The following is a 21,732-nucleotide window of genomic DNA, read 5'->3' as shown; positions in this document are numbered from 1 at the left end:
GTTTTAAATTTTGATTTTTATAATAATGCCACAATGGGTAAGTATATGTAATAAAAGTCTATTGGGGTCAGCATGCAACAAAGATCAGTTTCACAGGTAAAATTATTTAGGTGTGTCTACCTCTGATGGTTCACTCTTACCACATTCAGATTCTCTGAATTTAGGAGATGTGGTCACAATGTACCAGGATTATTTGGGACCATCAACAGAATAGCACCATGTTCTAGGGCCCACAGTTCTTTACTTACCTGCAGTCAAACACCTTGGCACCTGCGCCTGTGTGTGCCTCAGAAATGCAATGCAGAACATTTTGCCAACTTTTTTTTTCTTTTGCAAAAAGAAATTATTATCTTCAGTTCACCCAATTTTCTACTGAGATGTGGTAGAGGGGAGAGAGCATTTTTTCCTTTGAAAAATTAAAGCATTAATCAAGGCCAGTTGGAAATATTTCATGATTGCATTAAAAATAGAAGGGTTCGAGGGAATAAAATTAGCTTTCAGGGGAAGAGAAAGCAAGAAAGATGAACAGGAGCAGTGCTTTCAAAGATTTTGATTATGATTCTCAAAAAAAAGACAGTTAATAAGAAAAGAGCAAATCAATACTCCCTATCAGACCCTCATTCACTTTACTCAAGGCTGGTTGTCCACCATTTGAGTCACAGCTCTACTTTTGGGTGTTTTTTTGGATGGTTAATTGGAGTTCAGTCTCATGAGCTTTCTTGCCTGGGATGGCATCGAACCACAATCTTCAGATCTCAGCCTTCTGGGTATCTAGGATTATAGGCATGAGCCACCAGCATCCTGCTCTTGGTTAATGAGTTTTGTGCACTGCACTGTAAGCTGGGCCCTTTGTCCAATGAACCAAGAGCCATGGCTTGCAAGCCATGGGGGTTAGAGGATACAGTTCTGCCAATTGTTAGGCTGGAGATATTTTGGAACATGGTTCTGCAGGGTTTTATGATCAGAGTATTCTCAAGTAGCATTTACCTCTGCTTTTTTGAAGGTAGGCTTGTCTTCCTGGGACTTTTGTCTTTGAGCTTGCCCTTTAGCAACCTTTTCTTCTTCCTTTTCATGTTCAAGAATGGTGAAGGTCACTCATGTAAAAGAAGCCCTTCCTAGCTTGCAAGAGTGAGAAGGTGCTCAGATCACTCTGCAGGTGCTGTGAGAGGACACCAGCTGTCTCAGCACCGCACTTACTGGTGTCAGTGATTCTATGCAGCAATGTGGGATATTTTCTCTCCACGCTCCCATTTTCCTTATGTGCCTCCCATGACGCTCCCTGAAATCTCGTGTGACATGGCGTTGTTCCTTGTGTGCGTTTACAGCGACAGAAGCAGGGGTGAAAGACAGCATCTGCAGCATGCAAACTTAGTGACAGAAAAGGGTAAACATGCAAGTCAAGTCTTCGCTTTTTTGCAGGGGGGGTGGGGAGTTGTACAGGGCTTTAAATTCAGCCTTGCAGAAAGCAAAACACTTCAGTAGTTTACAAATAACCTTTCTTTCTGTCCCTTCTCCATTGCTGCCATCTTTCTCCAGACCTCATGAACTTCAGTTACCCAGATGGTAAGAGGAACAAAATGCATGGCTGAGATTATCCGCCCATTATTAGTTGCTATTACCCCAGATGAGTGGCTTTCTGCAAGTCTGCTTTAAGCTCAGGTCTACATGATGCAAACCAGGGTTTTTGAGATATTATTTTGAAGGTTTCAGTGGGCTGATTTTCCCTTCATATTTCCAGTTGGTTTCAAGGGATTTTTTTTTTGCCAGTCCTGTGGCTTGAGCTCAGGGGCTGAGCATTGTCCTTGGGCTTTCTCAAGGCTAGCACTCACCACTTGAGCCACAGCATCACTTCTGACTTTTTCTATGTATGTGGGGTGCTGAGGAATCGAACCTGGGTCTTCGTGCATGCTAGGCAAGCACTCTTACCACTAGGCCAAACTCCCAGCCCCAAGGGATTTTTTTTTCTCTTTTTTTTTTTCTTTTGTTAGTCCTGGTTGGCTTAAACTCAAGGCCTGGGCACTCTCCTTGGGCTTTCTCAAAGCTAGTGCTCTACCACTTGAGCCACAACACCACTATGGCTTTTTCTGTGTATATGGTAATGTGATACTGAGGAATAGAACCCAGGGTTTCATGCATGCTATGCAAGCACTTTATCTCTAGGCCATACTCCTGGCTCATTTTTGTCTTTTTAAGATAAAATGCTTCATTACAGTTCCTGATGCCAATTTTCTACCCCACTTTTATACTTGGTGTGTGTGTGTGTGTGTGTGTGTGTGTGTGTGTGTGTGTGTGCATGTGACTGGTACAGGGACTTGTGCTCTTGCTCAGCTTTTTTTGCTTAAAGGTTGGCACACTACCGCATGAGCCACACCTCCACTTGCAGCTTTTTGTTGGTTAACTGGAGGTTAAGAGTCTCTCAGACTTGTCAGCTCAGGCTGGCTTCAAACCAGGATCCTCAGATCCTGAGTTGCTAGGATAACAGGTGTGAACCACCAGTGCCCAGCTTATACTTTTTTTTTTGCCACTTCTGGGCCTTGAGCTCAGGGCTTGAGCACTGTCCTTGGGCTTTCTCAAGGCTAGAACTCTACCACTTGAGCCAAAGCACCACTTCTGTCTTTTTTCTATGTATGTGGTACCGAGGAATGGAACCCAGGTCTTTACGGATGCTAGGCAAGCCCTTTAACCACTAGGCCAAACTCTTTGTGCCAGCTTCTACTTTTTATATGTACTATCAAACACCTGATTGATGGGGGGAGGGGGATGGAATTATAGACCCCTTGCTTCATGTAGACCTGTGAATAGATGAGCAATGTTGGAAAGAAGTTCAAGTGTAGACCACCACATGTATCATTCATTTAGCTCATTCATTTTTTTTCTTGTATGATAGTCATAGTAATCAAGCACAGAACAATTCATATCTCTCTGGTTGTCACAGTAAAAATTTGGTTGGTTGTGTATTTAAAGAGAACATGATTGTTTCATGCTTGCATATTACTATGGCCTGAAAAAAAAATGAATAGCTTGCCAAATGATCAAGCATGTGGATCTATGTGAGTGTAGCCTCTGCCCCCAATTTGCTGTGCATTACATTTCTCAGTAGGTCCCAGGCATCACACATGGGTGCAACGTGCTTACTGTACCTGTTTCATTAGAACAGCTGTCTGTTGTTTATCTTCTTGCACTTTTTTTTCATTTACCCCTTTCCCTTCTCTCTTCTCTTCCACCTTCTCCCCTTTTCGCTTTGTCTCTTGCATTTCCTTCTTTTTCTCCTCTAGCAGCTTTCTCTGTTTTTCCTCTTCTATCCTGGCCTTTTCCTCCTCTTCCGCCTTTGCTCTCTGCCTTTCCTCAGCTGCCCTTCTCTCTTCCTCCTCAATTCTTGCCCTCTCCTCTGCCTCCCTCCTTTCCCTTTCTTCCGCAGCTGCCTTTTCTTCCGCCTCAATTCTTGCCTGCTCCTCTGCAATCTTTCGGTCTTGTTCTGCTTTCACTCTTTCTGTTTCTTCTGCTTCTAACCTCCGCCTCTCTGCCTCAGCTCTCTCCCTTTCCTCCTCTTCCATCTTTGCTTCCCTCTCCTCTGCTTCCCTCTCTTCCTCTACTTTTGAGTCAACCTCACTGATTTGCCCATTTTTCAATGTCATGACCACCATTTCCTCCTGGATGTCTGTTCTTTTCTCCTCTACCTGATTTTCTGCAATGTTCCCTGGCTGTGCTTTTTCTTCTTCCTCTTCCTCCTTCTCTTCTTTCTTTTTGTCTTCAGCATCCCTCTGGTCATTTTTCAGGTAGGACTTCATAATGATTTCTGTTTCTTCTGTCTCATATCTTCCTTGGCGATTCTCCTTCTTTTCCTCTTTCTCAGCAGTATCATTTTCGGCCATATCATTCTGCAGTCTTCTGCTTGGGAGGGACAGACTGGTGTCTGTTATTGTTGGGTCAAACTCCTTCTGGCGCTCCAAGGCTTCCTGAAGGCGTTTTTGGCGTCTTTCTTCTCTCCGAGCCAGGCGCTCCAGTAATGCAGCCTCTTCATCACCTTCTATCTGAGCGCTGCTGGTGGTTGGCTTGGCTTCCTCATCGGGGACACTATATAGCAGAAGGGACAGCACCAGAGATAGCTGATTAATCACAGAGCCACATATCTAGAGCCAATGCCAGTGGTACCAAGTTCATGTCATTTCAGCACATGCCTGTCTGGCTTTTAGCTGACAGCATAAGCAAGACTGTGGCACTTGGGCTTTTCTGGTCCCTGGCACCTTCTCAACATGCTGTAAGTGCTGTATTCATTAACGCCTTTCAACCAAAGTTGCTGACCACTTGTGTGCAAGGATCTCTGTTTCCCCCTCTCTCTTTTTTTAAATTTTTTTATTTTTTATTTTTGTGGGTCATGGGGCTTGAAGTCAGCCTGGGCGCTGTCCCTGAGCTCTTTAGTAAGGCTACAACCCTACCCTTGAGCCAACTCCCACTTCCCATTTTCTAGAGGTTAACTGGAGATAACAGTCTCAGGTCCATTTGTGCCCGGGCTGGCTTTGAACTTTGATCCTCAGATCTCAATCTCCAGAGTAGCTAGGATTATAGGCATGAGCCACTGTTCCCATTCCCGGCATCCCTTTTTTTGAGTTGGATAACACTGATATATACCTTCCATGCTCTTTTTATATTTTAGTTTTAGTGTGTGTGTGTGTGTGTGTGTGTGTGTGTGTGTGTGTGTGTGTGTAATGGGACTTGAACTCAGGGACTATACATAGTCCCTTAGCATTTTTTTTTTTTGCCAGTCCTGGGCTTGAGCTCAGGGCCTAAGCACTGTCCTTGGACTTTCTCAAAGCTAGAGCTCTACCACTTGAGCCTCAGCACCACTTTTTTCTACGTATGTGGTACCGAGGAATCGAACTCGGGTCTTCATGCATGCTAGGCAAGCACTTTAACCACTAGGCCAAACTCTGGGCCCCCTTAGCATTTTTTTGTTCAAGGATGATGCCCTATCACTTGAGCCACAGCTCCATTTTCAGCTTTTTTGTTGGTAAGTTGGAGAATACACACACACACACACACACACACACACACACACACATTCTCCCCGCCCCCCCCAGATGACTTCAAGCTATAACGCGCCTATCTCAGCTTCCTGAGTAGCTATGATTACATGTGCAATCACAGCCCTTACTGCCCAGCTGGACAGTTTAATTTAAATTTTATTTAAAAAAGAGAGAAAAAAATATCTAAAACCCAAATATCCACCAATCAGTTCCTCTTGCAGGAGGCTGGATATGGTCCAGGCGAGGAGTGTTGGTCTCTACTGGCAGGAAACGATGATGTGATTTCAGAACTGTGACCGGAGTTGGAAGCCTGTGTTTTCCAATGTTTAGAAACCCCATTGGATTTCATGGTTTGTACCAAACTTGGCCCTTTCATTGTCCAAGTTCATTTAGTTTTAGAAAAACACATTTTGTATTTTACAACAAACAATGGTAGGCCCTAGATTTTAAACCTCTTGGCCTTAGTTCTTGCTACAGGACACAGTTTCCATGAATTATAAGAATTTAAGAATTACATGTTCATAGAAATACCAAGAATTTGGAATTCAAGGCAGGGGTCACTTGAATCAACTGAATTCTAGTAAGTTTTTAAAAATATCCAAAATTTAAAAATGCTAGCTACATGAAATAACCTTAGGAAAGCACCAAACTCTACTGAATGTGCTTTGGCCTTTTGATAAGTCATGACAACCATCACCATAAGTAGACGTTAGCTGACAGTTATAGCTGTTTAGCTCCAAGATGACTTATTTTTCTTTTAGATAGCAAATAAGTCAGAGCTAAACCCCATAGTCTTTCTGTGGAAAAAAACCCTCAATTTTTGAATTAAATTAGCACCATGAAATGATTAAAGTTAATAAAATGTGATAGTGGACATGAAACTGAAGAAGGAACAAGATATTATGTGAGTAGGTGTTAGGTTTACTTTGGCTTCGTGTGGGGTGGAGCAGTGCTGGGATTTGAACCCTTGGCTTTCCACAGGCTCTTGCTCTACCACTGAGCTGTAGACAAGCATAAAACTATAGGCAAGCAGTAACTTTTAAAGTGACCGAGGACTATTCATTACATAACTAGATTCAAGAAAGGGCCTTGTAATTAAATACCATGTTAATACCATGTAAAAATCTCCCTCAGCCTAAAATTAGAAAAGGCAGGCAGAAATGGGAGGAGGAAACTGGGGACAGAGAACAATGTCGAAAAAAAGAAATTTACTCATTATCTGACTTACAAAACAGTAGTTCTTCTGTATAATATCTTAATAATACTAATACAACTATATTACAAAATACAAAAGGCAATGAATGACTATGTTGTCTTCCTTTTGGAAGATTTTGAGTATGGTGAAATTTATTGAGTGTTTTTGATGTGCAAGAAGTCACTGTGGCCCTGCACAGTGGCTCACACCTGTAATCCTAGCTACTCAGGAGGCTGAGATATGAGGATCAAGGTTCAAAGCCAGCCAGGGCACAAAAGGCCCCAAGAGTCTTATCTCCAATTAACTCCTAGAAAATGGAAAGTGGGGCTTGGCTCAAGGGTAGGACGGTAGCCTTGAGCTGAAGAACTCAGGGACAATGCCCAGGCAGAGTTCAAGCCCCATGACCCACCAAAAAAAAAGTCACTGTGCATTTTAGATGTTCTACTATCTCACTGAAATTTTTGTTTTGTTTTCTTTTGTGCTAGTACTGAGGCTTAAATTCAAGGCCTCACGCTCTTGCTTGGCTTTTTCACTGAAGGACAGTACTACCACTTCCAGCTTTTTGCTGGTTAATTGCAATGCAATGAAGTTTCACAGCCTGCTCTGCCTGGGTAGTCTTTGAACTGTGATCTTCCTAGCTCAGTCTCTTGAAGAATTGGGATTACATGTGTGACCCACAGGTGGCCACCCTTCTTAAAGTTTAACAATATTCTTAGGAGAAAGGTATACGTGTACTCTATTTACGTTTCCACCTGACCAATAACATTCATTACCGAATGTCTCTTTCCCACAAGCCTTTGTAAGATCATCATACAATCCTGATGCAGCCACTCAAATTTGAGCCAGATGGCTCTGACCCCTTTCCTTCAGAATTATCTAGTAACAGTAAGATAAAGGAATTATCATTAGCCCTTTCCAATGGTCACAAAACAATCTAAGCCAAAATACACATGCAAGTTCTTACAGTGAGGTTCCATTACATTTAAGCAGCTGATAGTTTAAACTTAAATTATTTTTTCTTCCTTTGCCATCCCATAACCTTATCTTTTCTAAGCCTTGGGGTATATAAATGACATATACAAAGCATTAATATAATTAACTTTGAGACTCTATTTTTTTCTTTTCTTTTCTTTTTTGTAGGTCGTGGGGCTTGAACTCTGGACCTGGGTGCTGTCCTTGAGCTCTTCAGTTCTAGGCTACCGCCCTACCCTAGGAGCTACACAACCACTTCTGGTTTTCTAGTGGTTAATTGGAGATCAGAGTCTCATGGACTTTAGTGCCCAGGCTGGTTTTGAACCATGATCCTCAGATCTCAGACTCTTGTGTAGTTAGGATTACAGGCATTAGCCACTGTGCCTGGTGTGATTCTATTTCCGTAGCATAAGTCCTGTTTGAAGAACTATTATATGATCTATATAATACACTAATGTGTAGTTTATTATATAGTCTGTAAGTCTGTCTATAGTCCACCATATAATCTATATAATATATGGTCTATATAATAGACTATTATATAGTCTACATAATATTATAGTTATGCTATTATATAGTCAATAACATATATGCACATATCAGATTACATGTAACATACATAATGTACATATATTATAGACTATATAAACACTACATAATAGATTATATAGTATTCTATATGATTATAGTCTATGTAATAGTCTGGTGTATACTAGTATATAGTCTACACTATTATATAGACTACATAATAGTGTCAACTTCTCTGATTTCTGCTGAGGCCTAAGTAGGATGAAAATGTAATAGTAAATGTATTGACTGAATGAGTCTGAATAATCATATAAAATTTAACAGTATTCTGAATGTTGCTAAATAATACAATGATCATAGAACACTGGTTCATGCTGCATATTGCAAAAAAGAAGAAAAAAAAGCTGAGCACAGGTGAATTACAGTTGGAATCCTAATTACTCAGAAGGCTGAGTACAGGAGGATGGTATTTCAAGGCCAGCCTGGCAAAAGTTTGTGAGACTCCTTTTCATCTCATACCTCTCACCTGTTGTACTAACTTTATGGGAGGCTACAATTGGGGAGAACTGAGTCTCAGGTCAGCTCTGGTCGAAAAGTCTACAAGAGCCAGATATCAGTACTTTACGTAACACTACCTATTCAGGGGGCTAGGATCTGAGGATCAGACAAATCTGAGAGACTAGGAGAAAGCCGTTAGTAGAGGAGCAGCTCAAGTAGTAACAGCAGTTGTGAACCAAAAAATGGAGCAAGAGCTGAAGTCCTTAAGTTCATTCACTCACACATACAGATGTGCACACACACACATACACACATACACACACGCCCACGACTCTCTCAAAGGAAAGCTGAGCATGGAAGTACATGATTGTCATTGCAGCTATGACGGGAAGCCTAAAATAGGAGGATTATGATCCAGAAAGCAAGACTTCATCCCAAAAGTCCAAAAGTAACACACAGACACACAGACACAGACACAGACACAGACACAGACACACACACACACACACACACACACACACACACACACACACACACACACAGAGGCTGGAACAGGAACAGATTGCCTGCCTAGCAAACCCAAGGCCCTGAGTTTAAGCCTTAGTACTTAACTACCTGTGGCCCTCCCAAATGCATATTTATTTTTAATATTCATGTGTTTTTGTTACAGGTAGGCACATAGGACTGCATCAAATAAATCTTTAGTTCCAATATGCTATTGTGAAGCATCTTCCTTATTTAAAGATATGACCTGCCATCGTTAGTAAATTTTAAAAAACCTATCAGCTTATTAAAAAAAAAAGTCTTCACTTGAGATAGGAATGGAAATAGTATGTATTTAGAGTCATCTGTGCTTGTCTAAAGTGGATTGTCTAATACGACTTGTCGGAAGTGGCCACAAAATAAATACATGGGACAGATGGAAAATGGCAGAGAAGGCAGTGGCTGACTGGACAAAGCGCATCCAACAGACAGACAAGACACAGCCACGAGTCTCCATCTTCAAGGCAAAAGTACCTGTTCTGTGCATTAGCTTCCACCTGGTCAGTCACCTGACCAAAGGACTCTTCCTCCTGCTTCTGCCGCAGCCTTTCCTGCCGGGCCCGGCGCCGCCGCTCCCGGGCTGCTTCCTCTTCATCATCATCATTCCTCTGGTAAGCAATTCTGCAAATGACACAGACATAATGCCAACCTCATTACAAAGTCACCCTCATCACAAAGACAGCCTCCGAGACACCAATACTTTTTTTTTTTTTTTAACACCAACTTCTTGTCAGGAAGAGCCATGAACTGGAAAGGAGCATTCAGTGTCTTAGGTTTGGTGACCCAATTGATTTATTCTCAAACTTTTGGGTATTTGGATGCATTGATCTAGTAATCATAAAGGCTAACTTATAATAACCAATAAGTTGAATCTAAACAAAAGTTGTCTCCCTTTTGAGACTGTGGCTGTAGTATATTTAGCTTTCTTCACTAAACTGATGATCACCTGTAAGGCTTAGAAGTACAAATCCCAAGTGTTGGGCCAAATAATTCAAACACGGATGGCAGCCTGGTACCTGTAATCAGCCAAAGGGAATTACAAGTTTGGGCTACATAGTGAAACACTGTCAAGAAAGAAAGAAAGAAGGAACACAAGAAAGAAAGAAAGAAAAGAAAAAGAAAGAAAGGAAGGAAGGAAGAAAGAAAAAAGAAAGAAAGAAAGGAGGAAAGGGAGGAAGGAAGGGAGGGAGGGAGAGAAGGGAAGGGAAGGGAAGGGAAGGGAAGGGAAGGGAAGGAAAAAAGACTTATTAAAAAGATTTAGTGTGTTGCATGAATTATTTGTGGAGGTACTGTCACCGAATAATAATAATCATCACAATACATTACCAAACCAATACATTGGTGTTGATCAGCCAAGTTGCTCATTAACATTGAGAGGCTGGTTACTAGTGGCTTACACCAATAATCCTAGCTTCTTAGGAAGCTGAAATCTGAAGACAGTGGTTCAAAGCCAGCCCCAGCAAGCAAATCCATAAGATTCTTCTTTTTTTTTTTGGCCAGTCGTGGGCTTGAGCTCAGGGCCTGAGCCCTGTCCTTGGACTTTCTGAAGGCCAGAACTCTATCACTTGAGACTCAGCACTACTTCCGGCTTTTTTCTATGTATGTGGTACTGAGGAATCGAACCTGGGTCTTCATGCATGCTAGGCAAGCACTCTACTACCAGGCCAAAATCCTGGCCCAAATCCATAGGATTCTTATTCCCAATTAACCACTAAAAAGCTGGGAGTAACGACGCAGTTCAAATGGTAGGTCCCCAGCATTGACTGAAAAAACTCAAGACCCAGTAGTACTGGCACATACAAAAGGTGTTTTTACTAGTTCAGCATGAAGTACACATCTGTAACCCCAGCACTTGAGAGTTTGACAGAGGGAGAAGGGAAATTGAGGCCAGCTTAGGCTACTCAGCAAGTTCTCATGAAGGATAGGCTGAATTAAGACCCACACGCACACACACACACACACACACACACACACACACACACACTCACACACAGCAACTATTTTTAAAGTATTTTATCATGTTTCTTATATACCTACAAGTAAAAATCTACAAAATGCAAACATTTCACATTAATACTTGTATGTGTGTGTGTGTGTGTGTGTGTGTGTGTGTGTGTGTGTGTATGTGTGTATTGATAATGCCTGGTGTTCTTGTTTGGCTTTTTCATTTGTGACCAGCACTGTACCACTTGAACCATACCTGTAGTTCAGCTCCTTTTTTTTGGTGGTTAATTGGAGAAAGCATCTCTTGGACTTTTCTACTTGAACTGGACTGTCTTCTAGCTGTGATCCTCAGATTTTCTCTGCCTTCTGACTAGCTAGGATTGTAGGTATGAGCCATTGGTGTTTGGCACATAATACTTCTTTAAAATGTGGTAAAAATAATTATATTTAAGAGTACTTAATATTTGAGTGTATGACACAGTGTTACTAAAAACAGGCAAAAATTGTGCTTCATATCTCTAGAATTTATTTACAATTCTTACATAGCTACATTGCCAACTAATATGCTAACTGAAGAACAAAACAGCAGGGACTTACAATCTATTCAGTCACGTATGACTAGGGATAATCTGCCTGTGTTAGATTTACAAACTACCACTTGTAAGCTTAGATCTCTGACTTTACCTGTGTCATCTTTTTACAACAATAAGAAGAATGCTACATGACACTTAGATGTCTCGTAGAAAATAAGATTAAACCTTTTGAAGGTTTCCTGGTGACTCTTTGCTACTTCAGAAAATCTGACTTCATACTAAAATCTGCTAGTGTACAATATTCAGATGCCAATATAAATAAAATGTCACTTTGTAATTTTGTAAAACTGACAAGTAATTTTCCACAAATATGTTCGTGTGGTAGAGGAGCCAGTGGATGATTGTATTAGGACTCAGAGACAGTGAGGGAGGGGAGAGAGAGGAGGGGAGGAAGAGAGAGAGAGGAGAGGAAGAGAGAGTAGAGAAAGAGAGACAGAGAGACAGAGAGACAGAGAGAAATAGCACTTGGCTTCTGGAACAATAACTAATCTCTTAGCAACTAGCAGCCCTTTAATTAATCTGTTAAATTTTCTTGTCTCTAAGTATGTGACAATCAAATGGAATAATGGATTCATTATGATCAAGTATTGTAAAAATGGAATCTTTGTGGGTATTTGGAATGTTCAGCAACAGGGCTGCTTTGTGGGGACAGATGAGCTCAATTTTAGACTTAAGTCTGAGGTGACAACATGACAGGATGTGAGTGTTCCTTTCTAATTCAATCACATGGTCCATGGTCCTCGGCAGTGGCAAGTTCTTCCCAGTGGTTTGGCTTCAACCTTCAGGTTCTTGGCCTAATATTCTCTTGGCTTATGTCTCTATAGACAGTTATAACCACAGCAGGGGAAAACGAGTCCTTAATGACTGCTTCCCAAGCTAATGAAACAGAAAGTCTTAGTTTGCTTTTCTATATCGCTGGATCAACCATGAAAGCAGAGATATTACTTGGAACCTTCTTTTTCTAAGACAAGAAAGAGACACACAAACTCCAGATGGAGCATCCTTAGGTTAAACACATGACTTCTGCTCCTAATGGAATCTAGTGTAAGCCCTCCTGTCCCACTTAATTGGAAATATCCCGGATGCCTCCATCTTCCTTCTTCTACCTGCAGTATTGGCTTTGAGGTACTGTTGGGTTTTAGCTCTCCTAATAAGTATGTTTGCCACTTCTGCCAGGCCAGGCTCAACTATTTCTCCTCTTGAATTTCTCATCACAGAAGTGATCTGAACAACTGGATCATCTCCATCATCTCTTCTAATTCTCCTAGCCTAATATAAACTAAAAATTTATGGACAACCACTCTTGGTTAGCCTCTTTGCTGGGTGACATAATTGTCACAGATAGCTTTGTAAATTATCTTTTATTACTTGTACAAAGGAACAAACCAAAGTTCACAAATTTAAGAACTATCACTATAATAACAAAAGAATAGAAATTGTTTCTGGTATTTTAAATCATGATATAATCTGTTGGTGGCTTAAAAATCTATACCTTCACTATTGTAAGTGAAGTGATGTGTGTGTGTGTGTGTGTGTGTGTGTGTGTACAAAACAAACTGTAGTTTCTACGCTCTTAGCATTTTCCTATGCATCCTGTTCTTCCTGTTTCTACCACAGGTTATCTAACTGAAAACATCTAGCCAAGCGCCAGTAGGTCCCATCTGTAACTCTAATTACTTGGGAGGTAGAGCTCAAGAGTCTCATAGCTTAAGGTGAGCCTGCACAAAATTCACACAAGACCCATCTCAACCAGTAGCTTGTTACGGTGGCACGTGCCTGTCAACCGATCCACATGAAAGGCTCAAATCAGGAAGATCATGGCTCTAGGTCAGTATGAACAAAAAGAAGTTTGCAAGACTTCATCTCAACAGAAAAAGCTAGGCATGTTGGTATGTGCCTGGCATCCTAGCCATGATAAGAAGCCTAAATAGGAGGATAATAGTCCAGGTCAGCTGGGGGGGGGAAAGTAATACCTTATTTCAAAAATAACCAGAACTAAAAGGTCTGGGAGTATGGCTCAAGTGGTAGAGTGCCTCTCTAGCAAACACAAATACTTGAGTTCAAACTCCAGTACATATACTCAACATCTTTTAAATTTTTTTCTAGAAGTAGCATATACTTATTGTTTGTTTTCAGTACTGAAGAACTGAACTTAGGGCCTTGTGCTTGCTAGACAAGTGCTCTACTCCTTGAGAATGTCCTCAACCCTCACTTATTGTTTTATCTTCAAATAGACAATGCAAACTGTATAAAGACAAAAATCAAAATCAGTTCTTTAGGATCATATCTCTCTATAGAAATAGGATGACTATGGGGCCAGGAGTTTGGCCTAGTGGTTAAAGTGCTTGCCTAGCATGCATGAAGACCCGGGTTCGATTCCTTGGTACCACATACATAGAAAAAAGCCGGAAGTGGTGCTGAGGCTCAAGTGGTAGAGTTCTAGCCTTGAGAAGGACAGTGCTCAGGCCCTGAGCTCAAGCCCAGGACTGGCAAAAAAAAAAAAAAAAAAGAAATAGGATGACTATTTGATCTGTTCAGTATGACATTTTCCTATGTAGGTATAGATATCTGCATTTTTAAGAAAGTGGGATTATGTTATACACAATTTCTTAAGTTACACATAATTTCTATGTTATGCAGTTTCTTTAACTGACCGTGCTTGTGATTATTTCTTAACACATTAACAAAATAGAATGTCAAGAGAAATAGTACCTTGTATACATATCTAAGTCCACAAAGGTATGGAAATTATGTGGTAAAACTATAATCTATGTAACCAATTTACTGCTTCAGGGCCAGGCATGGTAGTGCAAGTTTGCAATCCCAGTAACTTGGGAGGTGTTGGTAGGAGGATCTTTGACTCATAGCCCTCCAGGCAAAAGGTGAGCTATCTGAAAAATAAACTAAAAGCAAAAAAGAACTGGAGATATGGTTCTGGTGGTAGAGCATTTGCCAAGCAAGCACGAAACCTGAGTTCTACCACCACGACTGCCAACAATATTGACAACCAAACAGAGCTATAAAGTACATCATTATAGAACAATTGTTCCCCCACCTGTTCAATTATTTATTTCGGAAAATCCAAAGGTAAGAATCTGTGAGTTCAATAAAAGTATGTTCATTTTGTAGGATTTTGATATGCACTGATAAACTGTTTTCTAGAATGGATAAGAGTTCCAATCTTATGGCCGGGAGTTTGGCCTAGTGGTAGAGTGCTTGCCTAGCATGCACAAAGACCCGGGTTCGATTCCATGGTACCACATTCATAGAAAAAGCCAGAAGTGGTGCTGTGGCTCAAGTGGTAGAGCACTAACCTTGAGAAAAAGCCCAAGGACAGTGCACAGGCCCTGAGTTCAAGCCCCAACACTGTTAAACAGAATTGGGCTAAAAAGGTGGACAAACTCCTTAACATACCTGAAATGGAAGTAGGAGCTTTGGTAAAGACAAAGGGTTACCATTTCAGATTTTTACACATGCCAAACTCAAACCTATTATTTGAGATAGCACTGACCAGTAAAATGCATACCTAGCCTAGCCCTTCACTGTAATAAAAGCAGGTCAATCCACTCACTCTTTCTGTGAAAATTCAGCACAGGCTGACCTTAGCCAGTCTGCCCTGAAGCCCACAGCACAAAGATAAGGGATGTCCTAAGATGATTCAGATTGTGTGGGATCTCAAAGTTCCTTTGAATCATCTGGTTAATAGAACTTTAATCAAGTGCATTTTCTTGTAGCAATTTACTAACAATTTACTAAACAACCCATTATTAAATAAAATGTTTGAATCTCTCCAGTCCAAGTTTCTTCCTCGTGCTGGGCCATGCTGTGCAGTTTCCTGGAGACTGCCTTAGCTCATCTCCAGTCACACACACTAGGGCAAGGGTCTGATCTTTCTGAAGGAAGGTCAGCATTGCTGGCAGGAAAATGACTCACCAAACATTCAGGAGAAAGAGATGGTTTATGGTGTGTGCACTCAGGCACGCACACACACACACACACACACACACACACACACACACACACACCTCCAAATGCAGGCAAACAATCCCAGAAATCCAGAGGTTATCTGATTGTGTCCATATTGTGAAAAAGCAGGAAAAAATGGACTATTCTTCCATTCACAGAATGATTGCTTAAAGATGGTACTTAAAATGGTGGTATGGATGATAAGGTTAAACAGATTCCAGGAAAACTCTTGCGATGCTGTGGCTTTTACTAAGCAGCTGTTTATAAAGTCTTCAACATTAGAGTCCTGATGCCTCAGTATATTTAAGTTACAAGATAGCCATCGTATATTCTAGTTTTTTCAGATAAAGTTCACATTAAAAAAAAGAAAACAGCCTCCCCCACACTCAGCAAAGCAAAACAAGATAAAACAATAACGAAATAACGATCACAAACATAATAAAAAATGAAATAGGTGAGGACTTACATACCTGAAGTCTAACAGATGAGATAAAAAGAAACGAGAAGAAGTTTCTTCCCTAAAATTTTCTAGTAAAATGCTTATAGTCATATTACTAATGTAATAAGATCTTTTAGCAGAAAAAAACATGCTTAAGAAAAATAGCTGGGCCAGGAGTTTGGCCTAGTGGTAGAGTGCTTGCCTAACATGCACGAAGACCCTGGTTTGATTCCTCAGTACATAGAAAAAAGCTGCAAGTGGTGCTGAGGATCAAGTGGTAGAGCTCCAGCCTTGAGAAAGCCTAAGGACAGTGCTCAGGCCCTGAGCTCAAGCCCAGGACTGGTTTAAAAAAAAAAAAAGAGCCATCTCTTTTATTGGGATGAGAATTTATTTTGTTATGTTTTTAGGAGCGTTAAAGGCCTGGGTCGGGGAGGAGGATAGGAATACAGCTGTGTCTTTAGCGAATACAAATTTGTTTTATGTTGATAACCACAGTATTGCTCTGAGTAATTAACTGGATAATTGAATAGTTAAATCAGGTTGGGGCCTGCAATTTTGCTATTCTGATTTTTTAACATACATGCTATGTATAATTGCCATTTTGCAATGATAAACTTTTTAAATGTTTAATGACTTGTCCAGTTATGAAATATCCCACCCTGATCAAAATAACAAGTCTTCCTATTTCCCTTGTTTCTCCTACATTCCTTTATTTTGGAAAAGAATGCTGCACTCACAATGCCAATAGAATAAAAACATTCACCACCTAAAAGGGTAAAACTCAGCTGAACTCCTTCTATGTATGGGTTTTCCATTACCATCTAGGCCAGTGGAAGGTAAGCGGATTTCAAGTTTGAGGTATCTGTGCCCCACTATGTCACGCCACTTTCATGTGACCAGTCACTCCAGACAATGAGGCATTGGCTAAAGAGAGTCCAGGCTTGTAAGTGAGCTACTCAACTAGAGTCCTGCCCAAAGCTTTCTATAGCTATAGTTCTGTGCAGATGACATCCAGGAGAAGGCTTGGGGCTCACAGTCGCTAAGAAAGACAACTCTCAGTAAACTATTTGTTGTTGTTGTTGTTGTCGTTGTTATTATTTTGATTGGCATGCCTATTAGCTCTCTTATCCTCAACAAGGGTTTTAACTGAGGATCCAACTTAAAGAGTTAAAACCTCCTGTGGGTTGAAAGTGTGCGCAAATGTTTGGAGGCAACATGAGTCACACATACTTCCATTCTTCTTTCATGTACCAAAACCCCCCTAGGGAGTTTCTTTCATAATGTGAAAGGCAAGCATATTCTCCACACATAGGCAATCAACTCTGCAAATTGCTCAAGTGCTCTTAGCAAGTTCTCAGGCCATGTTTTGTGATCAGGAGGGAAAACCCTGAGCTACTGAGATGAATCATATGTGCCCAACAAACTTGTTCTGTGTCTGCAAAGTTTAAAGGAGTTTATAGAAACATTCCAGGATCTTAAATATGATTTCATTTACATGTGGTATACACAAAATGCTGTGGTTTCATAAATGCACATAAAGTTCAACTTCAATTCCTTCCCACTCTCTACCTTAGGACCCTTAAAAAAAGGCAATTAAAAATTACAGTGGAGACAACCAAGAAAATAAAATATGTATGAGTCAGAATACGTTTAGAAAATGATTAATAGCTAATACTATTAGTCATTTGGGTTGTTGGCAATTGTAAAGGATGGAGAAAGCCTCTCAGATTGAGGAGGGGAGGTAGAATTAAAATGATAAAATGTGCTGTTATTTTCTCTTGGGGTTTACTTTTATACTAGTGTTGTGACTTTTACAGGGGAGGGAAGGCACGTAAGAAGACTACTTTGAAGATTACTCAGGAAGTGATGTCTGATTTCATGTTTGCCTTTCTCCCACCTGATCTCCTCATATGTGTTTGTAAAGGTCTTTGAGATGAGGACCTCATTTTTCAGCCGATAAAGAAAACCACAGGAAATGAGAGATTTCAATTGTTTTGGTTCATGCTTTCAAATTTAAAAAAGACTTTTATCTTGAATTCTATTATACTTGAAAATAGATGTAAAGTGTAAGATGGCCTGAAAAAGTAATAATAGTCATATTCCTACTTTTCAAAATAGTACCAGCATCTTAGTGTCTCCTTTCAGTCCCATGCCTTTCAAATGCCTCTAAATAATCACTAGGCCTGAACTGGGGGATGGTTGTATTACTCTGTCTTTTTCTTGTAGTTTTGCCATTATAGTGTACATTCCCAAATACACTTTTCAAGCTTTTCCTTTAAAACATGGCATAGTAACAGTGCAAGCATTCCATGCCAGTGTCTTTCACATCATATTACATTTTTGAGATTCATTTCTTTTTATTAGAATAGCTCATGAAGGCCGAGGTCCAGAGTTCCAAACATTTCTTGAGGTTATAGTTTGGATAGGATAAATGTTTAATTTCTTAATCAGTGCCACTTTCTTTTAAATCCTCAAATGGTGGCAATATTCGCTAGAAAATTAATCAAATAGAATCTGGATTGGCTTTCTGGTTGTTAGGTTTCTCACATTTCTTTTTTAAAGACAAAAAAATGTATACCATGAAATAATAGCATTTGGCACAGTGATTTCATGATACTTTCTAGAAATAAAATAAAATGTATGCATGATCTCATTAAAGAGGACTGAATTTGCTCTATACTATCTCTTTTACCCTACTAATCACATCTAGACAGTCCTTCTTTTAGATTTATAAATATTTACAAAAGGTAGTCACAGAAAGAAAGAATAGATGGTAGAAAAGATGTATATTAGTTGGTTACTAGGATTAAACAGCTGAAATGAATTAAAAGAAGGAAATTTAAGTGGCCAGGGAGGTAATTAAAATAAAAGCATCCAAAAGCCATCTTCATTTCTCACCCGTATTTAATATTCAATGGAATAAATGTGGCATAGGCAGATGAACTCAATTCTTACTTGTACTTTCAGAAACATCACTATTTTCCTCATTCCCAAACTAAGATCCTGTCTATTAAGAATTCTTAAAAAAGCCAGGTGTGGTGGCTCACACCTGTAATCCTAGCTGCTCAGGAGGTTGCGATCTGAGAATCGCAGTTCAAAGCCAGCCCAGGCACTAAAGTCCGTGAGACTCTTATCTCTAATTAACCACTAAAACAAAACAAAACAAAACAAAATCAGAAGTGGCACTGTAGCTCAAGGGGTAGGGTAGTAGCCTTGAGCTCAAGAGCTCAGGGACAGTGCCTAGTCTCAGAGTTCAAGTCCCAGGACCAACCCCAAAATAATGTTCTTCAGTGGAACACAGAGCGAACTAATTCAGCAATGATACTCACTAGATACTATGTTGGAAATGAATTATATGAGGGGAAGGGGGTCAGGATTGGGAGGGGAGAGACTGGGAGAAAATGAGGGAGGGGGAGACACTGTTCAAACAGAAATGTACTCATTACCTGATTTATGTAACTGTAACCCTTCTGTATACCACCTGTACAATAAAAATATTGTTGTCAAGAAGAAAATTCTGTGAATTGGGGATGTTTTCTGGTTGTCATATCTGTTAAAGAACAACCTCGGTTTAATGCACATAGCATATGCACAATAAATATTGGTCATAATCATTTGTTATGTGTGTCACTCCTAGGGCTTGAACTCAAGGCCTGGTGCTGTCTCTGAGCTTCTATTATTCAAGGCTAGTGTCCTACTATTTGAGCCACAGCACCACTTCTGGCTTTTTCTGGGTAATTTATTGGAGATAAGTGTCTCACAGACTTTCTTGCTCAGGCTGGCTTTGAACGGCAATCCTCAGACCTTGGCCTTTTGAGTACCTCAGATTACAGGCATGAGCCACCAGTACCTGGCCATAGTCAAGGTTTTTTTTTTTGCCAGTCCTGGGCTTAGGCTCAGGGCCTGAGCACTGTCCTTGAGTTCTTTTTCTCAAGGTTAGAGATCTACTATTTGAGCCTCAGCACCATTTCTGGCTTTTTTCTACGTATGTGGTACCAAGGAATTGAATCCGGGTCTTCATGCATGCTAGGCAAGCACTCTACCACTAGGCCAAACTTCTGGCCCCATAGACAATTTTTAAAAAGGAAAATGTAAGAAAATAATTCAAACCTATGCAGCCACACTTGTCAGTCGTACATTTTACCAGTCTTTTCCTTGCCTGAAGGTCTAGACCTAATGCATTGACATTTGCTCCAAAACAGGGTTTAGAGAGTCTCTCACATTTTCATTGGCTAGTATGGGTACTACTGTCTCACACCAAAGGTAAGCCCACAAGCAAACCTCTTTACAACCAAAGGCAATATCCCAGAAACAAACAACAAAAAAAGAAAAGCCCTGAACACATCTTATCTGAATCGTATACTTAAAGGGAGCAAAAAACTCCAGTCTTATTCGCAAATTGGAAATACTTGTGTGATGCAGTACAAAAGTCCATAATCTCATGTGGTTGGCTCTTCAAATGCTGGTACCGTTATTCACATGGGTAAATATCTGACCAAAGAAAGGAAAGAACTGGCAAAAACCAAACCAAGATGCCCTTAAATGGGGCTTCTGAGCCTGTGACTAATTCAAGGGAATCCCTGTAAAGGAAAGTGGTATTGCAGACAAGCCTAAGGAAATGGTACCCTGCACATGGCCACGGTTAAGTCATGTCACATATCCTGTCTGGGGCAGGAGCTGAGTAGTTTCCCAGCATCCTTCCAGACAGACAGGCAGGGCTAACTGTGGGGAAATTTATGGATAATGGATTTTCATAACAGGCTTTTTATGACCTTCCCCGCCCACCCCCCAAAACAAAAGTATCCTCTGGAGCTTTTCTGCTTCCACTTGCATTTTTCTTAATTGGAGAAAGGTTTACTATTCATTTCCTCCATTCCAGTTTTCCTTTCCATTCAGGTGGCATCGTCTCCTATTTCTTTTTTTCCAAGTTAGGTCCCTCGTCTCTAAGATACAGATAAAAGAGATATACTTAATACCCACATCACACCTGTAATCCTAGCTACTCAGGAAGCTGAGATGTGAGGATCGAGGTTCAAAGCTAGCCAGGGCAGCCAAGTCCATAAGACTCTTATCTACCATTACCACCAGAAAACCAGGAGTGGAGCTGTGGCTCAAAGTAAGAGAGTGCTAGACTCAAGAAAAGGAACTCAGGGCAGTACTCAGTCCCTGTTCAAGCCCCATTAACAATCCCATTCTCCCCCAACCCCCAAATATGTGAGTTGTTCTAACAAGAAAGCATATTGGGGGTTATTACTATTTCTCTGATCTCAGAGGTATTTACACAGCTTCACTTAGCCTCCAGTTCATGTGTATCAGGTCTGGGAAGGACAAAGCTTCAGTGGGGACAGGAAGTGGAAAATGAAGGCCCATATCCCGGATGTCTGACCCTCTGGAAAGGGACTTGGCAGCCATAGTGCGCTGCTCAGGGGTCCAGCTTTCCTACTGCTGGGAAAGGAAGTCCAAGAGTCTGTCCTAGTCTTGATGGGTCTCCATTCTGTCAGGGAAAACCTTACCAAAGATGGGGTCTGCTAACGAGAGAGAGAGAGAGAAAACCAGACTCCCTTCATGTGTGATTTTGTAAAAAGCCAGCTGGACAAAATGACAATAATCTAAACATGAAAGCAAACCAAACCAAATCAAACCAAACCAAAGAAAACTGCTTTCATGCTTAAAGATTCCATTTGAGTAAACAGAATACTGGTACAAAAGTGCGATCGTTTTAACAGATGGGGTAACATGAATCACTAGAGACTCATATTTGTGCATACTCATTGAATTAGAATTACCAACAGAGAAAGATGTACAGAACAATTCAGAGCACTGAAATGACTTGGAGGGGCCTGCCTGGGAGCAACTGATTTCATAACTATCAATTATGAGCCCAGAAGGCTTCCAATTGTCTTCATTTTAGTCATTTTAGTCTTCCTTAAAATGGCTACCCAACAGAGGAGGTACTGTTCTGGGAGTAGAGACAGTCAACCTTACTCCCAAAGTGTCATATTTTCTAATTAGAAATAGCAAATGTTAGTT

At 40.6% G+C, this 21,732-nt stretch overlaps 1 protein-coding gene across 1 annotated transcript in view; it reads right to left on the bottom strand.

Moving 5' to 3' along the window:
* Cald1 (caldesmon 1) overlaps positions 1-21,732 on the bottom strand; it is a 178,025-nt gene that overhangs the window by 24,949 nt on the left and 131,344 nt on the right. Inside the window, exons 4-6 of the mRNA XM_090333336.1 lie at positions 9,235-9,381; positions 3,141-4,074; positions 988-1,065 (exon numbers count right to left, since the gene is read on the bottom strand). Coding sequence (XP_090189462.1) covers positions 988-1,065; positions 3,141-4,074; positions 9,235-9,381 — 1,159 coding nt within the window. The remainder of the gene's footprint in view (positions 1-987; positions 1,066-3,140; positions 4,075-9,234; positions 9,382-21,732) is intronic.

Source organism: Megascapheus bottae, chromosome 5 (genome assembly GCF_031878675.1).
Source record: "Megascapheus bottae isolate mThoBot1 chromosome 5, mThoBot2.hap1, whole genome shotgun sequence".
NCBI lineage: Eukaryota > Metazoa > Chordata > Mammalia > Rodentia > Geomyidae > Megascapheus > Megascapheus bottae.
This window is presented reverse-complemented; position numbering and strand designations above follow the sequence as displayed.